This window comes from Pan paniscus, chromosome 9, assembly GCF_029289425.2.
Source record: "Pan paniscus chromosome 9, NHGRI_mPanPan1-v2.0_pri, whole genome shotgun sequence".
NCBI classification, from domain to species: Eukaryota; Metazoa; Chordata; class Mammalia; order Primates; family Hominidae; genus Pan; species Pan paniscus.
In genome coordinates, this window is record NC_073258.2 from 19,679,102 (window position 1) to 19,702,041 (window position 22,940).

The 22,940-nt window shown below is 43.4% G+C and overlaps 1 protein-coding gene and 1 long non-coding RNA gene across 4 annotated transcripts in view; one reads left to right on the top strand and one right to left on the bottom strand.

The window, feature by feature from the left end:
* Nucleotides 1-3,880: 3,880 nt before the first annotated feature.
* Nucleotides 3,881-6,452, bottom strand: LOC117974863 (uncharacterized). Its single transcript, XR_010113335.1, has 3 exons — nucleotides 6,316-6,452; nucleotides 5,572-5,707; nucleotides 3,881-4,035 (listed from the first exon to the last, which is right to left on the bottom strand). It is a non-coding gene; the product is annotated as an uncharacterized LOC117974863 (long non-coding RNA).
* Nucleotides 5,755-22,940, top strand: part of NCR3LG1 (natural killer cell cytotoxicity receptor 3 ligand 1) — a 30,440-nt gene continuing 13,254 nt past the window's right edge. The window contains exons 1-3 of one of the 3 annotated variants that reach the window (XM_003818210.7): nucleotides 5,755-6,576; nucleotides 11,228-11,578; nucleotides 21,531-21,869. In XM_003818210.7, coding sequence (XP_003818258.5) covers nucleotides 6,144-6,576; nucleotides 11,228-11,578; nucleotides 21,531-21,869 — 1,123 coding nt within the window. In that variant the 5' untranslated portion in view covers nucleotides 5,755-6,143. Of the gene's footprint in view, nucleotides 6,577-8,429; nucleotides 8,666-11,227; nucleotides 11,579-21,530; nucleotides 21,870-22,940 lie in introns of those variants that run through there. The other 2 variants (XM_055094191.2, XM_055094192.2) reach the window with 2 other exon arrangements.

The following is a 22,940-nucleotide window of genomic DNA, read 5'->3' on the forward strand; positions in this document are numbered from 1 at the left end:
CGCCTGTAATCCCAGTACTTTGGGAGGCCAAGGTGGGTGAATCACGAGGTCAGGTGTTAAAGACCAGCCTGGCCAAGATGGTGAAACCCCATCTCTACTAAAAATACAAAAATTAGCCGGGCCTGGTGGTGGGCGCCTGTAATCCCAGCTACTCAGGAGGCTGAGGCAGGAGAATCACTTGAGGCCGGGAGGCGGAGGTTGCAGTGAGCCGATAACGCACCACTGCACTACAGCCTGGGTGGCAGAGCGACACTCCGTCTCAAAAAAAAGAAAAGTAACCTTTTATAAATATGGGGCTGAAAACGTTATTTTTAAATTTTGGAAAAAGTTCTACTAGCTTGAAGATTACTTAGATTTATTTTTTCTTGGCTTATTTAGATATTTGGCCTATTTTTAAAACTATAAATAAATAATTGGATTTTAATTTAATAGAGAATCAGAAAAACAGAGATTTTATATAATTTTTGTTACATTTGAATTCATTTTATAAATATATGTTGTAAAAATTCTTCCAGTGCAATATTTTTTGGAAAATATTGTTCTAGTCATTGTTTGTATAGGTTTATTTCTAATTATATTAAAAGTAAAATTAGAAAAATATGTAATATTTGTTGTAATTTTCTGGGAAAAAAGATTTGACAATGTTAATAGAATGGATTATTTGTAAAACACCAACATTAGAGAGTCATAGAGCCTGAGTAAGGGCCTTAGATACTATCTTCCAATGAAGGAACCCCTTCTCCAGCATGGCTAGTAAGTGGTTATCCACCTCCTGCTTCAAGTCTTCCAGTGATAGCATTGAAGTGGAAATCACAGTGGTTTCCAGGCTTGTCTGCATATTGGAATCACCTAAGAGATACAAAAAATACTGGTACCTGGGTCCCATCTCCAGGTGATTCTAATATGCAGACAAGTTTGGGAACCAGTGGTAAATCATGTGGAAAAGCACCTCACTCTTTTTCATCATTAGAGAATCCATAATGGAAAGGAAACCTGGCTGATGTTATGAAGAGTCTAATAAGCATTTAGATGTCATTGAGAGCATTTATAGCCACACTCCCTACCCTTCAGTGTTGTATGATAAATAAATATTTCCATTTAAATTCAAGAACCATTTAATAAGATAGCACACTGACAGAGTCCATGATGTTGGTATAGTGGAAAGTCCTGGACTGGGTGTTAGGACTTTCTAGCTGCCCAACTTTAAATAATTTTAGCCTTACAAAAAATTTGCAAAAATAGTATAAAGAATTCCCATATGCCCTTCATCTAGCTTCCTCAAATATCAACATGTTATATAACTACAGTAAAAGTATTACAATCAGGAAATTAACATTGATACAATTCTATAAACTAATCTGCAAATTTTGCCAGTTATCCTACTATAAATTTTTTCTGCGCTAAGATCCAATCTGGGATCACACATTGCATTTAGTTTTGTTATGTGTTTGTTATTTTGAAAAAAAATTAAATCATTGCAACGATAGTATAATGAATTTGTGAACCCCGAAAATTTGAGACAGGTCTCAGTTAGTTTAAAAAGTTTATTTTGCCAAGGTTGAGGACACAGCCATGACACAGCCTCAGAAAGTCCTGACGACATGTGCCCAAGGTGGTCGGGGCACAGCTTGGTTTTATACATTTAGGGAGACATGAGACATCAATCAATATATGTAAGAAGTACATTGGTTTGGCCTGGAAAGGCAGGACAACCTGAAGCAAAGGCAGGAAGGCTCTAAGTGCGGTGGGAGCTTCCAGGTCACAGGGGATACACAAAGGGTTACGTTCTTTTGAGTTTCCCATTTTGAGTTTCTACCTTTCCAAAGGAGGCAAGTCAGATATGCATCTATCTCCGTGAGCAGAGGAGTGACTGAATAGAAACAGGGCAACAGGAGACAGGTTTGCCCTAAGCAGTTTTTCATCTTGAGTTTTCCTTAGTGATTTTGGGGACCCAAAATATTTTCCTTTCACAAATTCTAGTATACCTTGCTTTCACTCTTTCTGTCCAATTCTTTGTTTGACTGAAGCGTTTCAGAATTAAGCCGCAAACATTGTGATCCCTTACCCTAAATATGTGAGCATCTCTTATGAACAAAGATTTTTAAATCATAACCATCATATAATTATCAAATTTGGGAAATTTAACATTGTTACAATACTATTAATCTAACACATAGTCCGTATTCAAATTTCACCAACTGTCTCAATACTGTCCTTTATAATAATTTTTTCATGATCCAGGATTTGTGTGTTGGATTTTGTTGTAAGGTCTCTTTAATTTCCTTTGATCTGGAATAGCTCCTCAGTTGTATTTTGTCTTTCATGACATTTACATTTTTTGAGAGTACAGGTCATTTGTTTTATAGAATGGCTCTCAATCTGCATTTGTCTAGACTGGTCTTTCTCACAGTGTGGTCTGTGACTGGTGCTGGTCTATGCCTGGCTGTTACCTAATGGTGAGAAGGCCAACCAACATTACTCATGCTGTTGGAAACTTTTATAGCAATTCAAAAATAATTTTATGTCTTTTGAATCTAAGAATAAAAATTGAGGACTTGGATTTTTATGTCTTTTTATTTCATTTCTCTAGTAATTCATTTTTATTTCACAAAATGACAGTTCTTCGTGGGTTGGACACTTATTTTTTATTTTTACTTTTATTTTTTAGAATTAAGAAAAAATAATAGAGACAGGATCTTGCGATGTTGGCCACTTGGTCTTGAACTGTTGCCCTCAAGCAGTCCTCCTGCCTCTGCCTCCCAAAGTGGACCATGCCTGGCCAGGTTGGACACTTTTAAAGAGTCCTTCAGCACAGCTACTTGGAACAACAATGGTCTAGAATGAGGTGTTTTTTGTTTGTTTTTGTGTTTTTTTTTTTTTTTTTTGGAGACAGAGTCTCACTCTGTCACCCAGGCTGGAGTGCAGTGGTGCAACCATGGCTCACTGCAGCCATGACCTCCTGGCCTTGAGCCATCCTCCCTCCCACCTCAGCCTCTCAAATAGCTGGGAATATAGGTGACACCACCACACCCAGCTAATATCTTGATTTTTTTTGTGGAGATGGGGTCTCACTATGTTGCCTAAGCTGATTCCAAACTCCTGAGCTCAAGTGATCCTCCTGTCTTGGCTTCCCAAAGTGCTGGGATTACAGGCATAAGCCACTACACCTGGCCTAGACAGATTTTTGAAGCTAAGGACTGTGCTTTAGCCATCTCTGAATTCGTCACTCCTAGATTGTGCCTGGCAGAGTTCAATAAATTGTTGCTGGGGGGCAACTTGAAATGTCCCATTCCTTTAATAGAAAAGCTTTCCTTTCCTTTTCTTTTTTTTTTGAGACAGAGTCTTATACTTGTCACTCAGGCTGGAGTGCAATGGCATTGATCTCGGCTCACTGCAACCTCCGCTTCCCGGGTTCAAGTGATTCTCCTGCTTCAGCCTCCCGAGTAGCTGGGATTACAGGCGTCTGCCACCACACCTGGCTAAGTTTTGTATTTTTGGTAGAGACAGGGTTTCACCATGTTGGCCAGGCTGGTCTCAAACTCCTGACCTCAGGTGATCCACCCGCCTCGGCCTCCCAAAGTGCTGGGATTACAGGTGTGAGCCACCGCGCCCAGCAGAAAGCTTTTCTTATACTGAGCCAAAATCTCTCTCCAACTTGCTTTTGCCTTCAAGAACATCACCTAACATGTGTACTCACATACACAGGTGTTAGCTTTTCAGAGACTTACAAGACTGGTACCACTTCTTAAACCCCCAGGCTACTCCAAACAAAATGGGCTCAGCTCCTTTACTCATTTGTAGTGATTAGGATTAGGTTCTGCTGAAAATGAGAACATTTTAAATAAGAGTAGCTTACTGACTTTGTTTCTTATGTTCCACAGGTCCAGAGGTGTCCTTCTAAAGCTGGTAGAGGTTTCACGAGTTATCAGGGACCCAGAACCCTTCTCTTTTGCTGTCCCTTTGTCCTAGTGCATGGTTTCCACACTGTGGTGCAAGATGTCTCCTCAAGCTCTAGGCATTACATCTGCTATCCTGCTGTCAGAAAGAAGGAAGGGGAAAAGAAGATCATTTCCTTCTCTTTAAGGACATTTCCCAGAAGTCACACAGAACATTTCCATTTATATTACTTTGGCCAGAACTTGGTCATACGGTCACATTTAGTTCCAGAATTATTAGGAAATGCAGTCTTTTATTGATCCCTGTGCCCAGGAAAATATTGGAGGCCTTTTTCAAGGAAAAAGGGGAAAACAGATATTGGTTGACAAATAGCAGTCTCTGCCATACTGTCCCTGGATACATGTCTTTGAGTGAATGTCCCTTATTTACCATTCTGATTACTTGTTGGATATTTTCAATATGTGTTACAATATGGTTCCAAAATTGTATGTGATATTCCAACAGCAAGTTGGATGCAATGTGTCATATAAATGACCTCAGTGTCAACCAGCATTTGAATACCGTGTCTCAATGCTGTGCACCAATAAAGAACACAGAAAGTCAGAGTTTTCCATAAATAATTCCTGAGAATATATGCTTATTTTGTTTGAGAAGCATCGTGAGGTATCTGCTGTGTGCTTTAGGGTTGAATGGAAAGTTGGCAAAAGTATTAAAAGACATGTTCAGGCCGGGTGTGGTGGCTCACGCCTGTGATCCCAGCACTCTGGGAGGCTGAGGTGGGCGGATCACTTGAGGTCAGGAGTTCAAGACCAGCCTGGCCAACATGGTGAAACTCTGTCTCTACTAAAAATACAAAAATTAGCTGGGTGTGGTGGCAGGCACCTGTAATCCCAGCTACTTGGGAGGATGAAGCTGAGGCACAATAATCTCTTGAACCTGGGAGGCAGAGGTTGCAGTGAGCTGAGATCACGCCACTGCACTCCAGCCTGGGCAACAGAACGAGACTCTGTCTCACAAAAAAAAAAAAAAAAAAAAAAAAAAAAAGACATGTTCAAATAGACGTGATATTGGTAAAAACGAAAACACAGGTAATGACTTTTCATTCTAATGAAATATAAATAGAGAAACCTGCCGGTTTTACCCTTTAGAGTGAAAAGGGTACCAAAAAATTACCAAAATAGTAAAAATTACCAAAAGAGTAATTTGATAATTTCTACAGGGTGATGTGTATGTGTCACAACTTTGTGAATCACTATTCTGGGCATGTATAAGCAGTCGTCATATACCTCCATTGGGAATGTTATTTAATGATGTCACTAATACCAGACAAGGATGTCTCCTCAGGTAAGGCTCCTTGGAGGAGGCAGAGGTTGAGAAGAGGTGTAATTTAGGTTTTAAAAATTCAATAGCTGGACTTAACCTTGCATATCTCTACCTGTTATAACGGTGGTCCGGAAGGCTGCGATCTGAAGGCCCCTCAGCTAGTTGCTGCCACTGTGGGCACTCTGCGCATCTTTCACTTCTGAGCTCTTTATGTATGCACTCTGTTCTGCAGATAAGTGAGAATGTGACTATTTGCTTAGTCAGTGACAGTGTCTCTAACCCTGCAAAGGAAGCTTTTACTCTCTCAGTTTTAGAGACATGTGAACAGGCTGGGGATATGAGGTCACTTACCCACTGTCATAATCAGCAGATGGCATGGCTGGCATTGGAGTTTAGGTCTGTCTGTGCTTTTCTGTACATTACATCCTTTTTAATGATGCGAAGGAAAAATGCAGTAGGGCCAATGAGACAAATGGAATGCAGGTTGCTGGGGAAAGAATGCAGGTTCTGCGTTATAAATGCACACACATTTACTGTGCCACTTGGGTTCTGAACTTTGCGGTTAAATTGATTTAAAAACTGGTCTAGAGGTGGTAAAACTTAATCACCGAATGAGAATATTTGGGTTTGCTTCAGGAGGTCGCAAGCCACTTCTTGGTTAGTAGAAATGGGAAATTAAGGGCCACCTTCAGGCGTTTAACTGAATTGTCCTGGGGATTTAATTTGCCTTTCGACTTAAGTAATGCTAAATTTTTGTTGTTTTTGGTTTTTAAAGTAATGTAAGTTTATCGCGCCAACGGTAAGATGTCGCTCTGGACGCGTGCACCTGCTCTCGCAATCACCGACTGCGGTCAGCATCTTCCTTAGAGCAGCGCCCCGGGCCACTTGGATCCCGGTCTCAATTTACTAAGCGAACCCAGAGGATGCCCCGAGTCCTGGACCGCAAAGCCGCTCGCGAGAGGCACCGGGGCTGTAACCGCGCAACCTCGTGCCGCGGGCGGAGGCGAGGGAGGATTCCCCGGCCGGTGCCCGCCCCCGGGCTAAAGTGCGGCGCGGGTGGGGCTTGTCACGCGCCTGGCTTCCTGCAGTGCGAACCTGGGAAATCCAGGCGACTTTGCAGTTGCCGAAGGGATCTGAAGAAGTGGGATGTGCAAAAGCGCCGGCTGGAAATCCCGGCTGTGTCTCCGTCAACTCTTTACGCAACAGAGGTCTCCCCCTGCCCTTGGTTTCTACCGGGCCGCCTGCTCCCACTCGGCGAAAAAAAAAACACAACAGCAGCTGCGGCGATGGCGTGGAGGGCTGCCGCCTCCACGTGCGCGGCGCTCCTGATTCTGCTGTGGGCGCTGACGACCGCAGGTAGGGGGCGGCTGGGGTGGGCTGGGGCGGGGGCTCCTGGCGCCAGAGGGTCCTCGTGGGTCGGCTCCCTAGCGTCCCGCCAGGGGACCTCAACTTCCTGGGGGCTGAGAGCTCTATTTTCTTTTCTATTTCTTCTTCTCCTTTTTTTTTTTTTTTGAGACGGAGTCTCGCTCTGTCTCCCAGGCTGGAGTGAAGTGGCGCGATCTCGGCTCACTGCAAGCTCCGCCTCTCAGGTTCACGCCATTCTCCTGCCTCAGACTCCCGAGTAGCTGGGACCACAGGCGCCCGCCACCATGCCCGGCTAATTTTTTGTACTTTTAGTAGAGACGGGGTTTCACAGTGTTAGCCAAGATGGTCTCCTTGACCTAGTGATCCACCCGCCTCGGCCTCCCAAAGTGCTGGGATTACAGGCGTGAGCCCCCGCGCCCGGCCTGGGGGCTCTATTTTCAAGCGTCCCTCCTTTGTGAGAAGCGGAGTCCCCGATGCAACAGGTTTATATTGAAGGCCTGCCCTGTGCAGGGTCGACACCTGTGAGAGCGGAAACGGTGCTTCCTTGGATGTCGCGCGTTTGGTGCCTCGGTATTTGGCGCCTCTCTCGCACCATCCGAGGGGCCGGAGGAGAGAAGAAAATCAGGGAATCGGTAAATTGGAAAAATCATTCATCCGCGTATCAGTGGGTCCTCCTGGCTTTGCTAAGTTAGGTCTTTACTGAGAGAGGGAGGGGAGTGTTTTGATCTTGTGGTGACCTTCAAACGTTCTCTTGCTTTTTTGGGAACTCGTATGGGCGTGTCCTGCGTTAACTTAAACAGGAGACTAAAAGGCTGAAACGCGTATGTAGAGATATTTAAACTCATTTCTAACTAGAAGAATGGCAATTAAACAACAAGATGCTGCTTGACCCTTACGAGGCTGGCCAAAATACGCTCCTGGGTGCCGGGTGGTGGAGGTGGAACGTAGGAATCCCGGAGGCGCGCTCTGGGCGCCCCGAGTCACTGCAGGTGGAGGAGAGCCGCGTGTGGACCTCACCGTGGAGACCTTGGCGGCAGCTTCACACCACGCCCTTGGTGCTTGCCGAGCAGCGTGAACGGATGTTGAAGGCGTAGAGCCAAGTAAACAGTGGACATACAATACAATACCATTTCCACAGTTTGAGAAACAGAAGATACAGCCTTAAAGAGAACAAAACTTACATGTTAAACACCTTAGAATGGCTGCCCGATGGGAGAGGGAAGTGGAAATAAAAACGAGTGAATAGTATTTCTATACATTTGCAATAAGCAATGTGAAAATAAGACAGTTCCGAGTGAAGTGTGGGCGGTGAAGTGGACAGCCAAAATTGCGCTTGTCTCCGCGCTGCGGACTTGAAACGCCTGTCACTGCGGTCTGGAAACTCCTGTCGCTGCGGTCTGGAAACGCCTCCGCGGTCTGGAAACGCCTCCGGGGTCTGGAAACGCCTCCGCGCTGCGGTCTGGAAGCGCCTCCGCGCTCTATCAGTCTGGGTCCCCTAGAGCTCGAAGTGGCGCCAGGGGGCTGCCGCCGCGCCCACCCGGTCCCATGCCCGTCTCGCGCCCCCTCCCGGGCCCGGCGCCCCCTCCTCAGGGGCCTTGGGTCCCCGCCACTTTCGTCCGGTCCGGTCCCCGCGGATGCTGGTGGTGGTGGAGAAGGGCCGCGAGTTCTCAGGGAAGCGGAGAGGGAGGAACGCCGTTTGGCTGTGCGGCGGCGCCCAGTGACGGCAGCAGCAGCAGCAGCAGCTCCTGGGGGAAGCTAGTTCCGGCTCGTCCAGCCACGAGGAGCGCGGCGGCGGCTGCATGAGGGTCGGACCCCAGAACCAGGCGTTGGTGCTGGACTTTGGCACCGGAAGAGACTGTGAAATGGAAAACCGTTTCGGAAGCTTTCGCTTAACAAATCATTTCCGCCTACAAGAAATCCCTACACCTTAGGATGGAGCATCTGTTTCCCTGGCTGCTATTCTGTGTGGAAGCAAATTTAAAGTGGTACAAGAAAAAAAAAAATCCAGTCATACAAAGGAATTCTTCAGATTTTAATGCAAGAGATTCTAGCCCGTCTTTGTATGAGACTGTCTTTAAAGGTTGTTGATATAGAAAATGTTTTAAAGGACGTTAGGTTTTATTTCAGAAATGAAGTTGAAAAGAGCAATTTGTAAAGCTGTAGTTAACAGTTCTCCCTAGGTGGAGAGCTCTAGAACTGGAGGTTCTCTATGTAGGTTATACCACTAGTTGATTTGAAAAGATAAATGCATAAATGCTTTTCCTTGGAAATAAGACTGCAGAAAATTCCAAGGATCTAGTCCTTGAAAAAGGCGAATGCTGTTAAGCTGTTAAGGTACTAAACTCTGTACCTTTAAATGAAAATACATGGAGGTCCTGGGTGAGCGCTTGGGCGCTCTGAAAATAGACGAGGTTTCCCAAATTTGCCTTCTAAATTTTGATTTGTTGATTTAAATCTTTTAAATTTATGTAGTCTGGCACTCAGGTTTGTATTCCTTTTAAGCACATGTTAGTGTTTTTGATATTTTCCCCTCTCCGACCCCCCAATTCTTCTTCTTCTTTTTTTTTTTTTGGTAGTCACTTTTCGTTTTTAAGAGTGACAATACAACTAGGTGGCCTGGCTGTTTCGTATCCTTGGTTTCTCCATTTCTTGGTTGGCCACCAGGGGGAAGCATACTGTTTTTTTGGTTACAGTTGACCCTATCTTCATTTTGTAGGTCAAGTCTGTTTTTGCTTTGATACATAGAACAGAAAGCTTGTCACCGCGTTTCCCTAATGTATTATTTTAAAAAATAGACTTGCACAAATCTTTGAGTAAGTTGGCAGGTTTTTGGATACATTTTTGTTAACATTAATTTTGAAAACTTTATTTAGATATGTTGGATGTGACTAATGAAAGGACATGTTTGATGGCAACAAGGGGAATTCGGTTTCTGACATTTATCTAAATATAGATGTCTAGCTCTACATTGTTAGTAATGAGTCTGACTTCTTTGGAGTTGTACTCTTCTTTGAAATAGCAAATGTAATATTTTGAACTGTCCTTGCACTTTTTGTTGGAATAGGTATAAGCGTAAACTTGCTAGCAACCTACTGTTCTAAAATGGAAAACATCTAGCCAGTCGCAGTGGCTCATACCTGTAATCCCAATACTTGAGGAGGCAATGAGAGGATTGCTTGAGCCCAGGAGTTAGAGACCAGTCTGGGCAACTTAGTAAGACTCCATCTCTACAAAAAATGAAAAAATTAGCTGAGCATGGTGGCATGTGCCTGTAGTCCCAACTACTTGGGAGGCTGAGACAGGAGGATCACTTGAGCCCAGGAGGTGGAGGCTGCAGTGAGCAGTGATAGCACCACTGCACTCCAGCCTGGGTGACACAGCGAGACCCTATCTCTAAATAAATAAATAGGAAAACATCAAAAAAAAGAGAAAATTCTCTTTACAATAGCATCAAAAGAATAAAATACTTATGAGTAAATTTAACGAAAGAAACAAAATATATACTCTGGAAACTGTAAAATATTGCTGAAAGAAATTTAAAATCTAAGTAAATGAAATGGAAAAATGTCCTGTCTTAGTCTTGCCAGGCTACCATAACAGATATATACTGTGTGGCTTAAACAGAAATTTATTTCTCATGATTCTGGAGGCTGGGAAGTCCAAGAGGAAAGTGTGGATGATCTGGTTTCTGGTGAGAGCCTCATTTCTAGTTTATAGAAGGATACCTTCTTGCTGTATCTTTACGTGGTGGAGAGAGACATATCTCTCTGTCATGTCTTTTCTTATTTATTTATTTATTTGTTTGTTTTTGAGACAGAGTCTCACTCTGTCACCCAGGCTAGAGTGCAATGGCATTATCACGGCTGACTGCAGCCTTGAACTTCTGGGCACAAGGGATCCTCTCACCTCAGCCTCCCAAGTAGCTGGGACTACAAGTGCTAACCACCATGCTGGGCTAATTTATTTTTATTTTTTTGTAGAAACAAGGTCCCATTATATTGCCTAGTCTGGTCTGGAACACCTGGGCTCAAGCGAGCCTCTGGCCTCAGACTCTGGGAGTGCTGGGATTATAGGTGTGAACCACCAGGCCCAGCTTCATGTCTTGTCTTTTTCTTTTCTTTTCTTTCTTTCTTTTTTTTTTTTTTTTGAGACAGAGTGTCACTCTGTCACCCAGGCTGGAGTGCAGTGGCATGATCTCGGCTCACTGCAACCCCTGCCTCCTGGGTTCAAGCAATTCTCCTGCCTTAACCTCCCGAGTAGCTGGGATTACAGGTGTGCACCACCATGCCTGGCTAATTTTTTGTATTTTTAGTAGAGATGGGGCTTCACCATGTTAGCCAGGATGGTCTCAATCTCCTGACCTCATGACCTGCCTGCCTCGGCCTCCCAAAGTGCTGGGATTACAGACATGAGCCACCGTGCCCGGCCTCATGTCTTTTCTTGTAAGGGCACTAATCCCATTCATGAGGACTCTCCTCTTATGACCTAATCGCTTCCCAAAGGCCCTGCCTCCAGATACCATCACACTGGGGGTCAGGCCTCCATATGAATTTTGGAGGACTCAAGCATTCAGTCCATAGCACATCTCAAAAAGATGTTCATACATTGGTAAACTGAACATTGTGTCCTCTTATTGCCACAGGTGATCTGAAAGTAGAGATGATGGCAGGGGGGACTCAGATCACACCCCTGAATGACAATGTCACCATATTCTGCAATATCTTTTATTCCCAACCCCTCAACATCACGTCTATGGGTATCACCTGGTTTTGGAAGAGTCTGACGTTTGACAAAGAAGTCAAAGTCTTTGAATTTTTTGGAGATCACCAAGAGGCATTCCGACCTGGAGCCATTGTGTCTCCATGGAGGCTGAAGAGTGGGGACGCCTCACTGCGGCTGCCTGGAATCCAGCTGGAGGAAGCAGGAGAGTACCGATGTGAGGTGGTGGTCACCCCTCTGAAGGCACAGGGAACAGTCCAGCTTGAAGTTGTGGGTGAGTGTCTCGGGGCAGTGCCCTACAGTTCCCATGGTGTTGGGGTTAACAACAACAAAACCCACACACCTCTTTGAGCTCCACTTTCCTGTATTATAAAATGGTCTGATAATACATGGATGAGCTTGGTGGCTGTATTAGTTTGCTAAGGCTGCCATAACAAAATACCATTGACTGGATGCCTTTAAACAACAGATGTTTATTTTTCACACTTTTGGAGGCTAGAAGTCTGAGATGAAGACATCAGCAGGATTGGTTTCTTCTGAGGCCTCTCTTCTCTGGCCATCTTCTCCCTGTGTCTTCACATGGTCTTTCCTTTGTGCCTATATCTGTGTCCTAATTTCCTCTTCTTATAAGGATACCAATCATATTGGATCAGAGCCCATCCTAATAACCCCATTTTTAACTTAATTACCTCTTTAAAGAACCTATCTCTAAATACAGTCACATTCAGAGATACTGGGAATTCTGGGAGGACATAAGAATTTTAGGAGGACATAATTCAGCCCAGCATGGGCCCTCCATAATTGTACATAAGACTTTGAATGTTTTGTCCATAGTAATTTTGGGAGTGAGAGGCATATTAATTAGGATTCACTTCCTCTGCAACTGACAGAGGAATAACAGTGACAGTGGCTATATATACGGCCAACTGACAGTGGCCGTATATATAGCCACTGTTCTTCCAGGCTTTATATATCTATATAAAGGGTCTACATAGGAGACAGGGTCTCCCTCTGTTGCCCAGGCTGGAGAGCATGGCACAATCATAGCTCACTGTAACCTCAAACTCCAGGGCTCAAGTGATCCCCCTGCCTCAGCCTCCTGAGTAGCTAGGACCTCGGTTGCATGCAACCATGCCTGGCGAATTTTTACATTTTTGTAGAGATGGGGCCTTGTGTTGCCCAGGCTGGTCTCCAACTTCTGGCCTCAAGAGATCCTTGTGCCCTGGCCTCTCAATGTGCTGGCATTACAGGGATGAACTACCATGCCTGGCCAACAGTGGCTTTTAAAGACATTAATAGACTTTTTTTAAGGACAGTTTTAGATTTACAGAAACATTGCAAAAATAGTATGAGAGTTCTCATATCACTCTCGCCCTGCATACCATTTCCCCTGTTATTAACATCTTGTATTCGTATGGTACCTTGATATAATTAATGAACCCATATTGACATTTTATTATAATGAAAGTCTGTAATTTATTCATATTTCCTTAGTTTTTACCTAATGTCCTTTTTCTGCTCCAGGATCCTGTCAGAATACCACATTGCATTTAATTGTTATATGTTCTTAGGCTCCTTTTTGCTGTGACAATTTCTTAGACCTTATTTTTGATGTCCTTGACAGTTTGGTGAGGGTATTGGTCAGGTATATTGCAGGATGTCACTAAGTTAGGATTTGTCTGCTGTTTTCCTCATAATTGGACTTGGGGTTATGGGTTTTTGGAGGAACATCGCAGAGGTAAACTGCCATTTTCATCACATCAAATCACATGACTTATGACTGTTGATGTTGACCTTGACCATCTAGTTGAAGTAGTGTTTGTCTGGTTTCTCTACTGAAAAGTTACTCTTCCTCCTATTTTCATACTGTACTCTTTGAAAGGAAGTCACTCTGTGCAGCCCACACTTAAGGTTGGGGGTTACTTATGTTCTTCCTCCTTGGAGGTGGAGTATCTACATAATTTTTTAAAGAATTCTTCTGCATGGGAGATATAAATCTTTTCTCCCATTTATGACTTTATTCAATCATTGATATCAATAAGAACTCAAGGATATTTATTTTATACTTTGTGTTATAATGCAATGCTACTTTATTTTTTCTCAAATTTTTCCAGCTTTGGCCACGGGGAGCTCATTCACTTGGCTCTTGTGTCACATTGACATACCCCAATCATTGTAAGATTTTGTTTTGTTTTATTATTTTATTTTTTGTTTTATTTAATTTTTGGCAAATCCATATCAAGAATTTTGTTTGATTTTAAGCACTTTTTACATTTTGGCACTATAAGATGCTCCAGACTCATCTTGTATATTTCCTCTCTTGTATATTTCCTGGTTCTAGTCCTAGAACCAACCAATACTCCAAGAAACCTTGGTTCCTTTTATTGGAAAATGATCTTAGAAACCAAGACCTGGACAGTAAGTGTACTTTTTGCTGCTGAGGTATCATTGATTCTAGACCCTCTCAGCCAACAGAGCAAAGAAATACATGTATGCGTACTAACCTCTGCATATACACATATCTACAAATATTTCTATGTGTAACCATCTGTACCTATATTACATTAAACATTTGTTCTTGCTGATGTCTCCAACTTTAGTCCATCACCACATAGATCATTCTAGTTTCCTTCTCTTGCTCATCTGTAAACTCCCACTCCAACAGTGAGAAACCTGTACCCACCATCCTCTGTTTATTGAATTAATTATTAACCTGTACTCCGATAAGAAACAACTTTATCTACTAGAGTACAGTGCTTTTTGGCAATTCCTTTTTTTTTTTTTTTGAGATTTTTTTTTTTTGAGACAGTCTTGCTCTGTTGCCCAGGCCAGAGTGCAGTGGTGTGACCTTGGCTTACTGCAACCTCCACCTCCCAGGTTTAAGCGATTCTCCTGCCTTAGCCTCCCAGGTAACTAGGATTACAGGTGCCTGCCACCACGCCTGGCTAATTTTTGTATTTTTACTAGAGATGGGGTCTCACCATGTTGGCCAGGCTGGTCTTGAACTCCTGACCTCAGATGATCTGCCCACCTCAGCTTCCCAAAGTACTGGGATTACAGGCATGAACCACCATACCCAGCCCAGATTTTAGCCATTTTAATAAGTATATAGTGGTATCTCATTTGTTGTTTTAATTAGCAGTTCCCTAATGACATAATGTTGGACATCTTTTCATATGCTTACTTGCCATTCGTATGTCTTCTTTTTTTGTGTGTTCATTGGTTGTCCAGGCTGGAGTGCAGTGGTGTGATTACAGCTCACTTCCCAGGCTCAGGTGATTCTCCCAGGCTTCAGCCTCCCAAGTAGCTAGGACTACAGGTGCACATCACCATGCCTGGCTAATTTTTGTATTTTTTGTAGAGATAGGGTTTTGCTGTGTTGCCCAGGCTGGTCTTGAACTCCTGGGCTCAAATGATCTGCGTGTCTCGGCCTCCCAAAGTACTGGGAATTGTATGTCTTCTTTGATGAGATGTTTGTTTAGATTGTTTGCCTATTTTTTAACTGGGCTCATTTTTTAAATTGTTGTGTTTTAAGAGTCCTTTGTACATTCTGGATACAAGCCTTTATCAGATAGATGTCTCACAGATATTTTCTCACAGTCTGTGGCTTGTCTTTTCATTCTCTTAACAATGTCTTTTGTAGAGCAGAAGTTCTTAATTTTAAAAAGTCGAACTTACTACATTTTTCTTTCATGGATCATGCTCTTAACATTGTGTCCTAAAGCTCATCACCAAACCCAAGGCTACCTAGATTTTCTCCTGTGTTATCATCTAGAAGGTTTATAGTTTTACCATTGACATTTAGGTCTATGATGCAGTTTACTTTAATTTTTGTGAAAAGTGTAAGGTTTGTGTCTATATTCTATATGTATTTTTTTTTTTTTGCATATGAACGCCTAATTGTTCCAGCATCATTTGTTGAAAAGACTGTCCTTTCTCCATTGAATTGCCTTTGCTTCTTTGTCAAAGATCAGTTGAATATATTTGTGTGGGTCCATTTCTGGGCTTTCTATTCAGTTTCTTTTCTTTTTCTTTTTTTCTTTTAATACAGGCTGGAGTACAGTGACACAATCTTGGCTCACTGCAGCCTCTGCCTCCTGGGCCCTGGCAATCCTACCATCTCAGCTTTCCGAGTAGCTTGTGCTACAGGCTTGCGCCACCGTTCCCAGCCAATTTTTGTATTTTTGTAGACATAGAGTTTCGCCGTGTAGCCCAGGCTGGTCTGGAACTTCTGAGCTCAAGTGATCTCCCCCGTCTCAGCCTCCCAAAGTGTTGGGATTATAGGCGTGAGCCACCACACCCTGCCCTATTCAGTTTAGTTTCATTGATCTCCCTCTTCTTTCCCCAGTACCACACTATCTTGATTATTGTATCTTAGTAGTAAGTCTGGAAGTCAGGTAGTGTTAGTCCCTCATTTTTGTTGCCTTTCTTCAGTATAGTGTTAGCTATCTGGGTTTTTTCTTTCCATACAAATTTGAGAATCTGTTGATATCTGCAAAATGGCTTTCTGGGATTTTGACTGGGATTGCATTGAATCTAGAGATCAAGTTGGGAAAAATTGACATTTTTTTTTTTTTTTGAGACAGAGTCTCGCTGTGTTGCCCAGGCTGGAGTGCAGTGGTACAATCTCAGCTCATTGCAACCTCTGCCTCCTGGGTTCAAGCAATTCTCCTACCTCAGCCTCCTGAGTAGCTGGGATTACGGGCATGCGCCACCACGCCTGGCTAATTTTTGTATTTTTAGTAGAGACAGGTCACCAAGTTGGCCAGGCTGGTCTCAAACACCTGACCTCAAATGATCCACCAGCTTCGGCCTCCCAAAGTGCTGGGATTACAGATGTGAGCCACCACACCTGGCCAATGGTATTATATTTTTAATTTCAAATTCCAGTTGCTCAATTGTTCATTCCTGTCAAGTAATTGATTTTTGCTTATTAACTTTGTATCCTGCAACTTGCTTTAATCACTTATTCATTCTAGGGATTTTTTTGTTTTTGTTTTTGTTTTTGGCCAACTCTTGAGATTTTTCTACATAAATCAGGCTGTCTGTTAAAAATACAGTTTTATTTCTTCCATTATTTTATTTTATTTTTTATAGAGGTGAGGTCTCACTATGTTGCCCAGGCTGGTTTTGAACTCCTGAGCTCAAGTGATCCCCCTGCCTTGGCCTCCCAAAGTGCTGGGATTACATTGTGTGAGCCACTGTACCAGGCCTCATATTTCTTCCATTCTAACTTTATACCTTTTATTTCCTTTTCTTGTCCTGTTATGCTAGCTTAGACTTCCATTACAATGTTGCACAGGAGTGGTTAGAAGGGACATCTTGCCCATTTCTGATTTTACTTTCTAACCATGAAATATGATATTAGCTATTTTTTGGTAGATATTCTTTAGCAAGTTGAGGAAGTTTCCCTTTTATTCCTAGTTTGCTAAGAGTTTTTCATATGAATCAGTGTTGGGTTTTGTCAAATACTTTTTCTGCATTATTGGTATGATCATATAATTTTTTCTTTAGCCTGTTGATATGATGACTTACATTAACCAATTTTTGAATGATAAGCCAGCCTTGCATATGTGTAATACGCCTCTCTTGGTTATGGTATGTAATTTTTTCTGTATTGTTGGATTATATTTGCTAATATTTTCTTGAGGATTTTGTATCTTCTTTAATGAGTGATATTGATCTGTAGTTATCTTTTCTGGTAATGTCTTTATGTGGTTTTGGCAGTAGGATAATATTGGGCTTGTAGAATAAGGTAGAATGTGTTCCCTCTGTCTACTTCTACTTTCTGGAAGAAATTGTAAAAAACTGGCATTATTTATTCCTTAAATGTTTAGTAGGATTAACCAGTGAAACCATCCGAACCTGGTGCTTTCCTTTTTGGAAGGTGATTTTTTTCTTCTTCTTCTTTTTTTTTTTTTTTTTTTTTACTAGTTATTGACTCAATTTCTCTTTCTTTCTTCCTTTCTTTCTTTCTCTTTTCTTTCTTTCCTTCCTTCCTTCTTTCCTTTCTCTCTCTCTCTTTTCCTTCTTTCTTTCTTTTTCTTTCTTTCTTTCTTCCTTTCTTCATTTCTTTCCTTTCTTTCTCCCCTCCCCTCCCCTCCCCTCCCTTCCCTTCCCTTCTCTTCCCTTTCTTCCTGCAATGTCTCACTTTGTTGTCCAGGCTGGAGTGCAGTGGTGCGATCATGGCTCACTGCAGCCTTGACCTCCTGGGCACTAGCGATACTCCCACCTCGGCCTCTGGAATAGCTGGGACCACAGGCGTGCACCACCATGCCCTGCTAATTTAATTTAATTTTTTTTTTTTTTTAAGAGATGGAGTCTATGTTGCCCAGACTCGTCTTGAAGTCCCTCGGCTCAAGTGATCCTCCCACCTTGGTCTCCCAAAGTGCTGGGATTACAGGCATGAGCCACCATGCCTGGCCCACTAAAGCATTTCTTTTTATGTTTCTCGCACAGCAGGTCTATTGGTGAAAGGTTTGTCTGAGAAAGTCTTTATTTATACTTCACCTTTGAAGGAAAATTTTTCTGGATATAAGATTCCATGTTGGTGTTTTTCTCTTTTTTAAGTTTCAATGCTTTAAATATTTCACTTCACTCTCTCCTTGCTTGCATTGTTTCTGACAAGAAGTCCAGTGTTGTTCTTGTTCTTCTATATGTAAGGTGTGTTTTTTTTCCTGTGACTCTTTTCTGTCTTTCTTTTCCCTCCCTCCCTCCCTCCCTCCCTCCCTCCCTCCCTCCCTCCCTCCCTCCCTCCCTCCCTCCCTCCCTTCCTTCCTCTTTCTCTCTTTTCTTTTCTTTTCTTTTCTTTTCTTTCTTCTTTTGAGATGGGGTCCCACTCTGTTTCCCAGGTTGGAGTGCAGTGGTGTGATCATGGCTCATTGCAGCTTCAACCTACTGGGCTCAAGCCCAAGTGATCCTCCCACCTCCACCTTCCAAGTAGCTGGGGCCACACACGGGTGCCATTAAGCATGGCTAATTTTTGTATTTTTTGTAGAGATCGTGTTTCATCATGTTGCCCAGGCTGGCCTCGAACTCCTGAGCTCAAGTGATCCACCTGCCTTGGTCTCTGAAAGTGCTGGGATTATAGGAGTGAGCTACCATGCTTGGCCATCTTTGTCTTTCTAAAGTTGAAATATGATATGGCTAGACGTGGATAGGCATATTTGGATATTTATCATGCCTGGTATTCTCTAAGCTTCCTGGGTCTTTAGTTTGGTGTCTATCATTAATTTTGGAAAATTCTCAGCCATTATTTCTTCAAATTATTTCTTCTGCTCCTTTCTCTTTTCTTCTTCTTGTATTCCCATTATATATCTGTTACACCTTTTGCAGTATCCCACAGTTCTTGGCTATTCTGGGGTTTTTTAAAAATTCTTTTTTCTCCTTGTATTTCAGTTTGGGAAGTTTCTTTTTTAAAAATTTTTTGTGATAGGGTCTTGTTCTGTATCCCAGGCTGGAGTGCAATGGCGGGATCTTGGCTCAACGCAACCTCTGCTTCCCAGGTTCAAGCAATTCTTGTGCCTCAGCCTCCTGAGTAGCTGGGACTACAGGTGTGCACAACCATGCTGGCTAATTTTTGTTTTTTAAGTAGAGACGGGGTTTTGCCATGTTGGACAGGGTGGTCGCCAACTCCTGACCTCAAGCAATCTGCCCACCTTGGCCTCCCAAAGTGCTTGGATTATAGGTGTGAGCCACCACACCGTGCCCAGTTTGGGAAGTTTCTATTAACATCTTCAAGCTCACTGATTCTTTCCTTGTCAGTTTCTTTTTTTTTTTGAGACGGAGTTTTGCTCTTGTTGCCCAGTCTGGAGTGCAGTGGCACGATCTCAGGTCACTGCAACCTCCGCCTCCTGGGTTCAAGTGATTATCCTGCCTCAGCCTCCCAAGTAGCTGGGATTACAGGCATGTGCCACCACCCCCGGCTAATTTTGTATTTTTAGTAGAAATGGGGTTTCTCCATATTGGTCAGGCTGGTCTCGAACTCCTGACCTCAGGTGATCCACCCACCTCAGCCTCCCAAAGTGCTGGGATTATAGGTATGAGCCATTGCATTCAGCCTCCTTGTCAGTTTCAGGTCTACTGTTGAACCCACTGAAGGCATTCTTCATTTCTTTAATGGTATTTTGAGCTCTAGCATTCACTTTTGGTTCGTTCTTAGCATTTCCATCACTCTGCTTATATTATCCATCTGTTTGTGCATGTTATCTGCTCTTTCTGTTAGTGCTCTTAACATTTTAATTATAGTTTTTTAAAATTCCCTATATGATAATTCTAAAATCTGTGTCATACCTGAGTCTGGGTCTGATGTTTGCTTTGTTTTTATGTATTTTTTAGCCTTGTAATTTTTTAGTTGAAAGAGAGATATTATATATCAGGTAATAGGCTTTTATTATGCAGCTTTATGTTAATTTGGCTAGGAGCTGGGTTGTGTTTAATGCTTATTGTAGCTATAGGTGCCAGAGACTTCAGTTTCTCTAGTGTTTTTTTCTCTCCTTTCCTATTGTCTTTGGGTTTCCTTATGAACTCCTTAAATAGGTTCTGTGCCTTGTAGCTCTCTCACTTATAATCTTCTGTTATTATACTGGAGCCCTGTTGATGTGGTAGTAAAGTGTTGGAGGAGAATCTGTTTATACTTTTATGATTAAATCTTATTCTTTTAGTGGCCTGAGCCTCTGGACTGTGGCCTTCAGAAGTGTTTCTTAGCCTTTTCTCTTTCTCTCTTCTTAAGTAATACAGAAAGGCTATAGACAGCTGGAGTTGGCTAATTTTCTTCTCTCAGGTCAGATAAGGCTCTGACATCCTCCCTTGAGATGGAGGGAATAATCTAGGTGTATTTTAAAATGATTACTTCTTTCCATCCCCCAGAAAGAGGAGGAGATTTTTCTTGGCTCTTTACTGTGAGAATCTGGTGGGGTTCCTGGAAGTAAAACTCATGACAGTGTGATAGCATCCCCAAGACTGGGTCCCGAGGATGAAAACCCATGAAAGTGTGGTAAGCATCCCTAAGACCAGGACCTGAGGAGGTTTTTATTCTCAAGCTAGTCCACACTCATCCTTTAGCAGTTTGTCGGAGTTACTGCTTAAGTACTTCTACTGGTTTATGACTCCAGCAGCTTCTGCATGAGGTAATTTGATCTTAACTGTAATTTTCTTAATCTCCTTCTTTCTCCAGTTTTCTGAGTGGCAGTTTGCCCTGTCACTTCAATTCTCTGAGGAATCTAAGAAAAGTTGTTGATTTTCAATTTGTTCAGCTTTTGTTCTTATTATAGGGTGGGAGTGATGACCTCTCATGTGAGAGGGAAACCTGGAAGTCAATAGTGGCTTTGGAAATGGCAGTTTATTTTTCTTTCACACTAATGTAGCCAGCCCAGGGCAGATATGGCAGCTAGCTCTGTGATCATCTGGGACCCATGATCCTTTTATCTTGTCACTCTGCCATCTTCAGTATGTATCGTCCACCTTGTGTTTGGAAATGGCTTATCCATCTCCAGTCATCACATAGTATTCCAAACATTCTGCAGGAAATAAGGAGAGAGAGAGAAAGAGACAGTCTTTTAAGACATCCTTTTAGTTTAAGGATACTTCCTAGAAGTTGCTCTTGCCACTTTTGCGTAAATCCAGGCCTACTAGACCCCTGAGTTTGCATGGCCAAACATACCTGCAGTGGAGGTTGGGTGATACAGGTTTAATCTGGATATGTCATGGCCAGCTAAAAATGCACAGAATGGAAATTGAAGAGCAATTAGCAGTCTCTACCACAACAGTGTTCCAAGGCTTTCCTCAGATTATGAAAGGTGTCTGTTTCACAACACAGCTTAAGAAAACTCTCCTTTACAAAATTGCTGTGAGAGTTGTGGTCACAGCATGTCAGTACCCGGTTGGCACTGGCACCAACATACCCAGAATATTTAGCCCAAGCTGACTTGCATTCAGTCACTCACATGTCCTGAAGGCTTACCATGGCTCAGATGTCAGGCTGATAATAAGCTAATCCCTCCCTACCCTTAAGGAGTGCCCAGTCTGGTATTGTAAATCTCCAGCTCATTGCTGGACATGGTTGCAGCATTTTTAAAGAGTAGGCATCCTGTGTTTTTTGTCTTATCTGGCTACAGGAGCAGTGATGCATAGCTGTGAGGGTATGGTAGAAGCCAGTTAGCATAAAGTGTGGCGGGGATAAAAGGGTGCTGGGCCCAACTCTGTATGATTTTTTTTTTCCCTGACAGCTTCCCCAGCCAGCAGATTGTTTCTGGATCAAGTGGGCGTGAAAGAGAATGAAGGCAAATATATGTGTGAGTCAAGTGGGTTCTACCCAGAGGCTATTAATATAACATGGGAGAAGCAGACCCAGAAGTTTCCCCATCCCATAGAGATTTCTGAGGATGTCATCACTGGTCCCACCATCAAGAATATGGATGGCACATTTAATGTCACTAGCTGCTTGAAGCTGAACTCCTCTCAGGAAGACCCTGGGACTGTCTACCAGTGTGTGGTACGGCATGCGTCCTTGCATACCCCCTTGAGGAGCAACTTTACCCTGACTGCTGCTCGGCACAGTCTTTCTGGTAAGGGTCTTTCTGGACATTTCTTCTCTTCCTTGCCTTGAGGGACTATAACATAAGACTTATTCCCACACAGCCCAGGGTCTTAGCTGGGGACTGAAGGGGAAACAGAGAAAGCTTGGACTGGAAGCACCAAGCTGGAGTCTGGCCTAGCTCAGCCCCAGAGTCAGCAGTCCAGCCTAGGTCCCTACACCTGGGCAGATGATGGTCTAGTAGGTGGAGAGTGGTGACTGTAGTCATCAGGTGGAGCAGGGCTATTTGTCAGCTCATGGCAGCTTCAGGGTTTTGGATGGTCCATATGGCTTGAAATAGGAAACCTGCCAGTTGCTAGGGGAATGGGGACAGTATCCTACCCATGTTCCCTGAGGATAAGGGGCTATCAGGGGCCAGGGACCAGTCCTGCTAGCAGCCCTTCTAATAAGGCTCTAGGTCCACTGTAAACTGTTGGCTGGTAGAGGCTGACTCAGTAGTCTTTTTTTTTTTTTTTGAGATGGAGTTTCGCTCTTGTTGCCCAGGCTGGAGTGTAATGGCGTGATCTCAGCTCACCACAACCTCTGCCTCCCGTGTTCAAGCGATTCTCCTGCCTCAGCCTCCTGAGTAGCTGGGACTACAGGCATGCACCACCACGCACGGCTAATTTTGTATTTTTAGTAGAGATGGGGTTTCTCTATGTTGGTCAGACTGGTCTCGAACTCCTGACCTCAGGTGATCCGCCCGCCTCGGCCTCCCAAAGTGCTGGGATTACAGGTATGAGCCACAGCACCCGGCCAGTAGTCTTGTCTTATGGGCTGTGTCCCAAGATGGGGAGGGCTACAGTAGAGTGGTTCTGCAAATGCTCAGTGCCTTCCCCAGGCACACTGGATCCTTAAAACACAGTTCACGGCAGACCCACTCCTGCTGGTGGGCTGGGGCTTTTTGAGCTCATATGCCTTGGTCATAGCTCTGGTCTTGGGTATGGGTGGCTCTGCTGGTAAAATGCATCTCCCTGGGGCTGAGAAGAGTAAGGAAGGCAGGGAGTGACTGGGGGCACTGAGGAATGTGGTCAGGCAATGCCAGATGGGGCCCAGGATGATC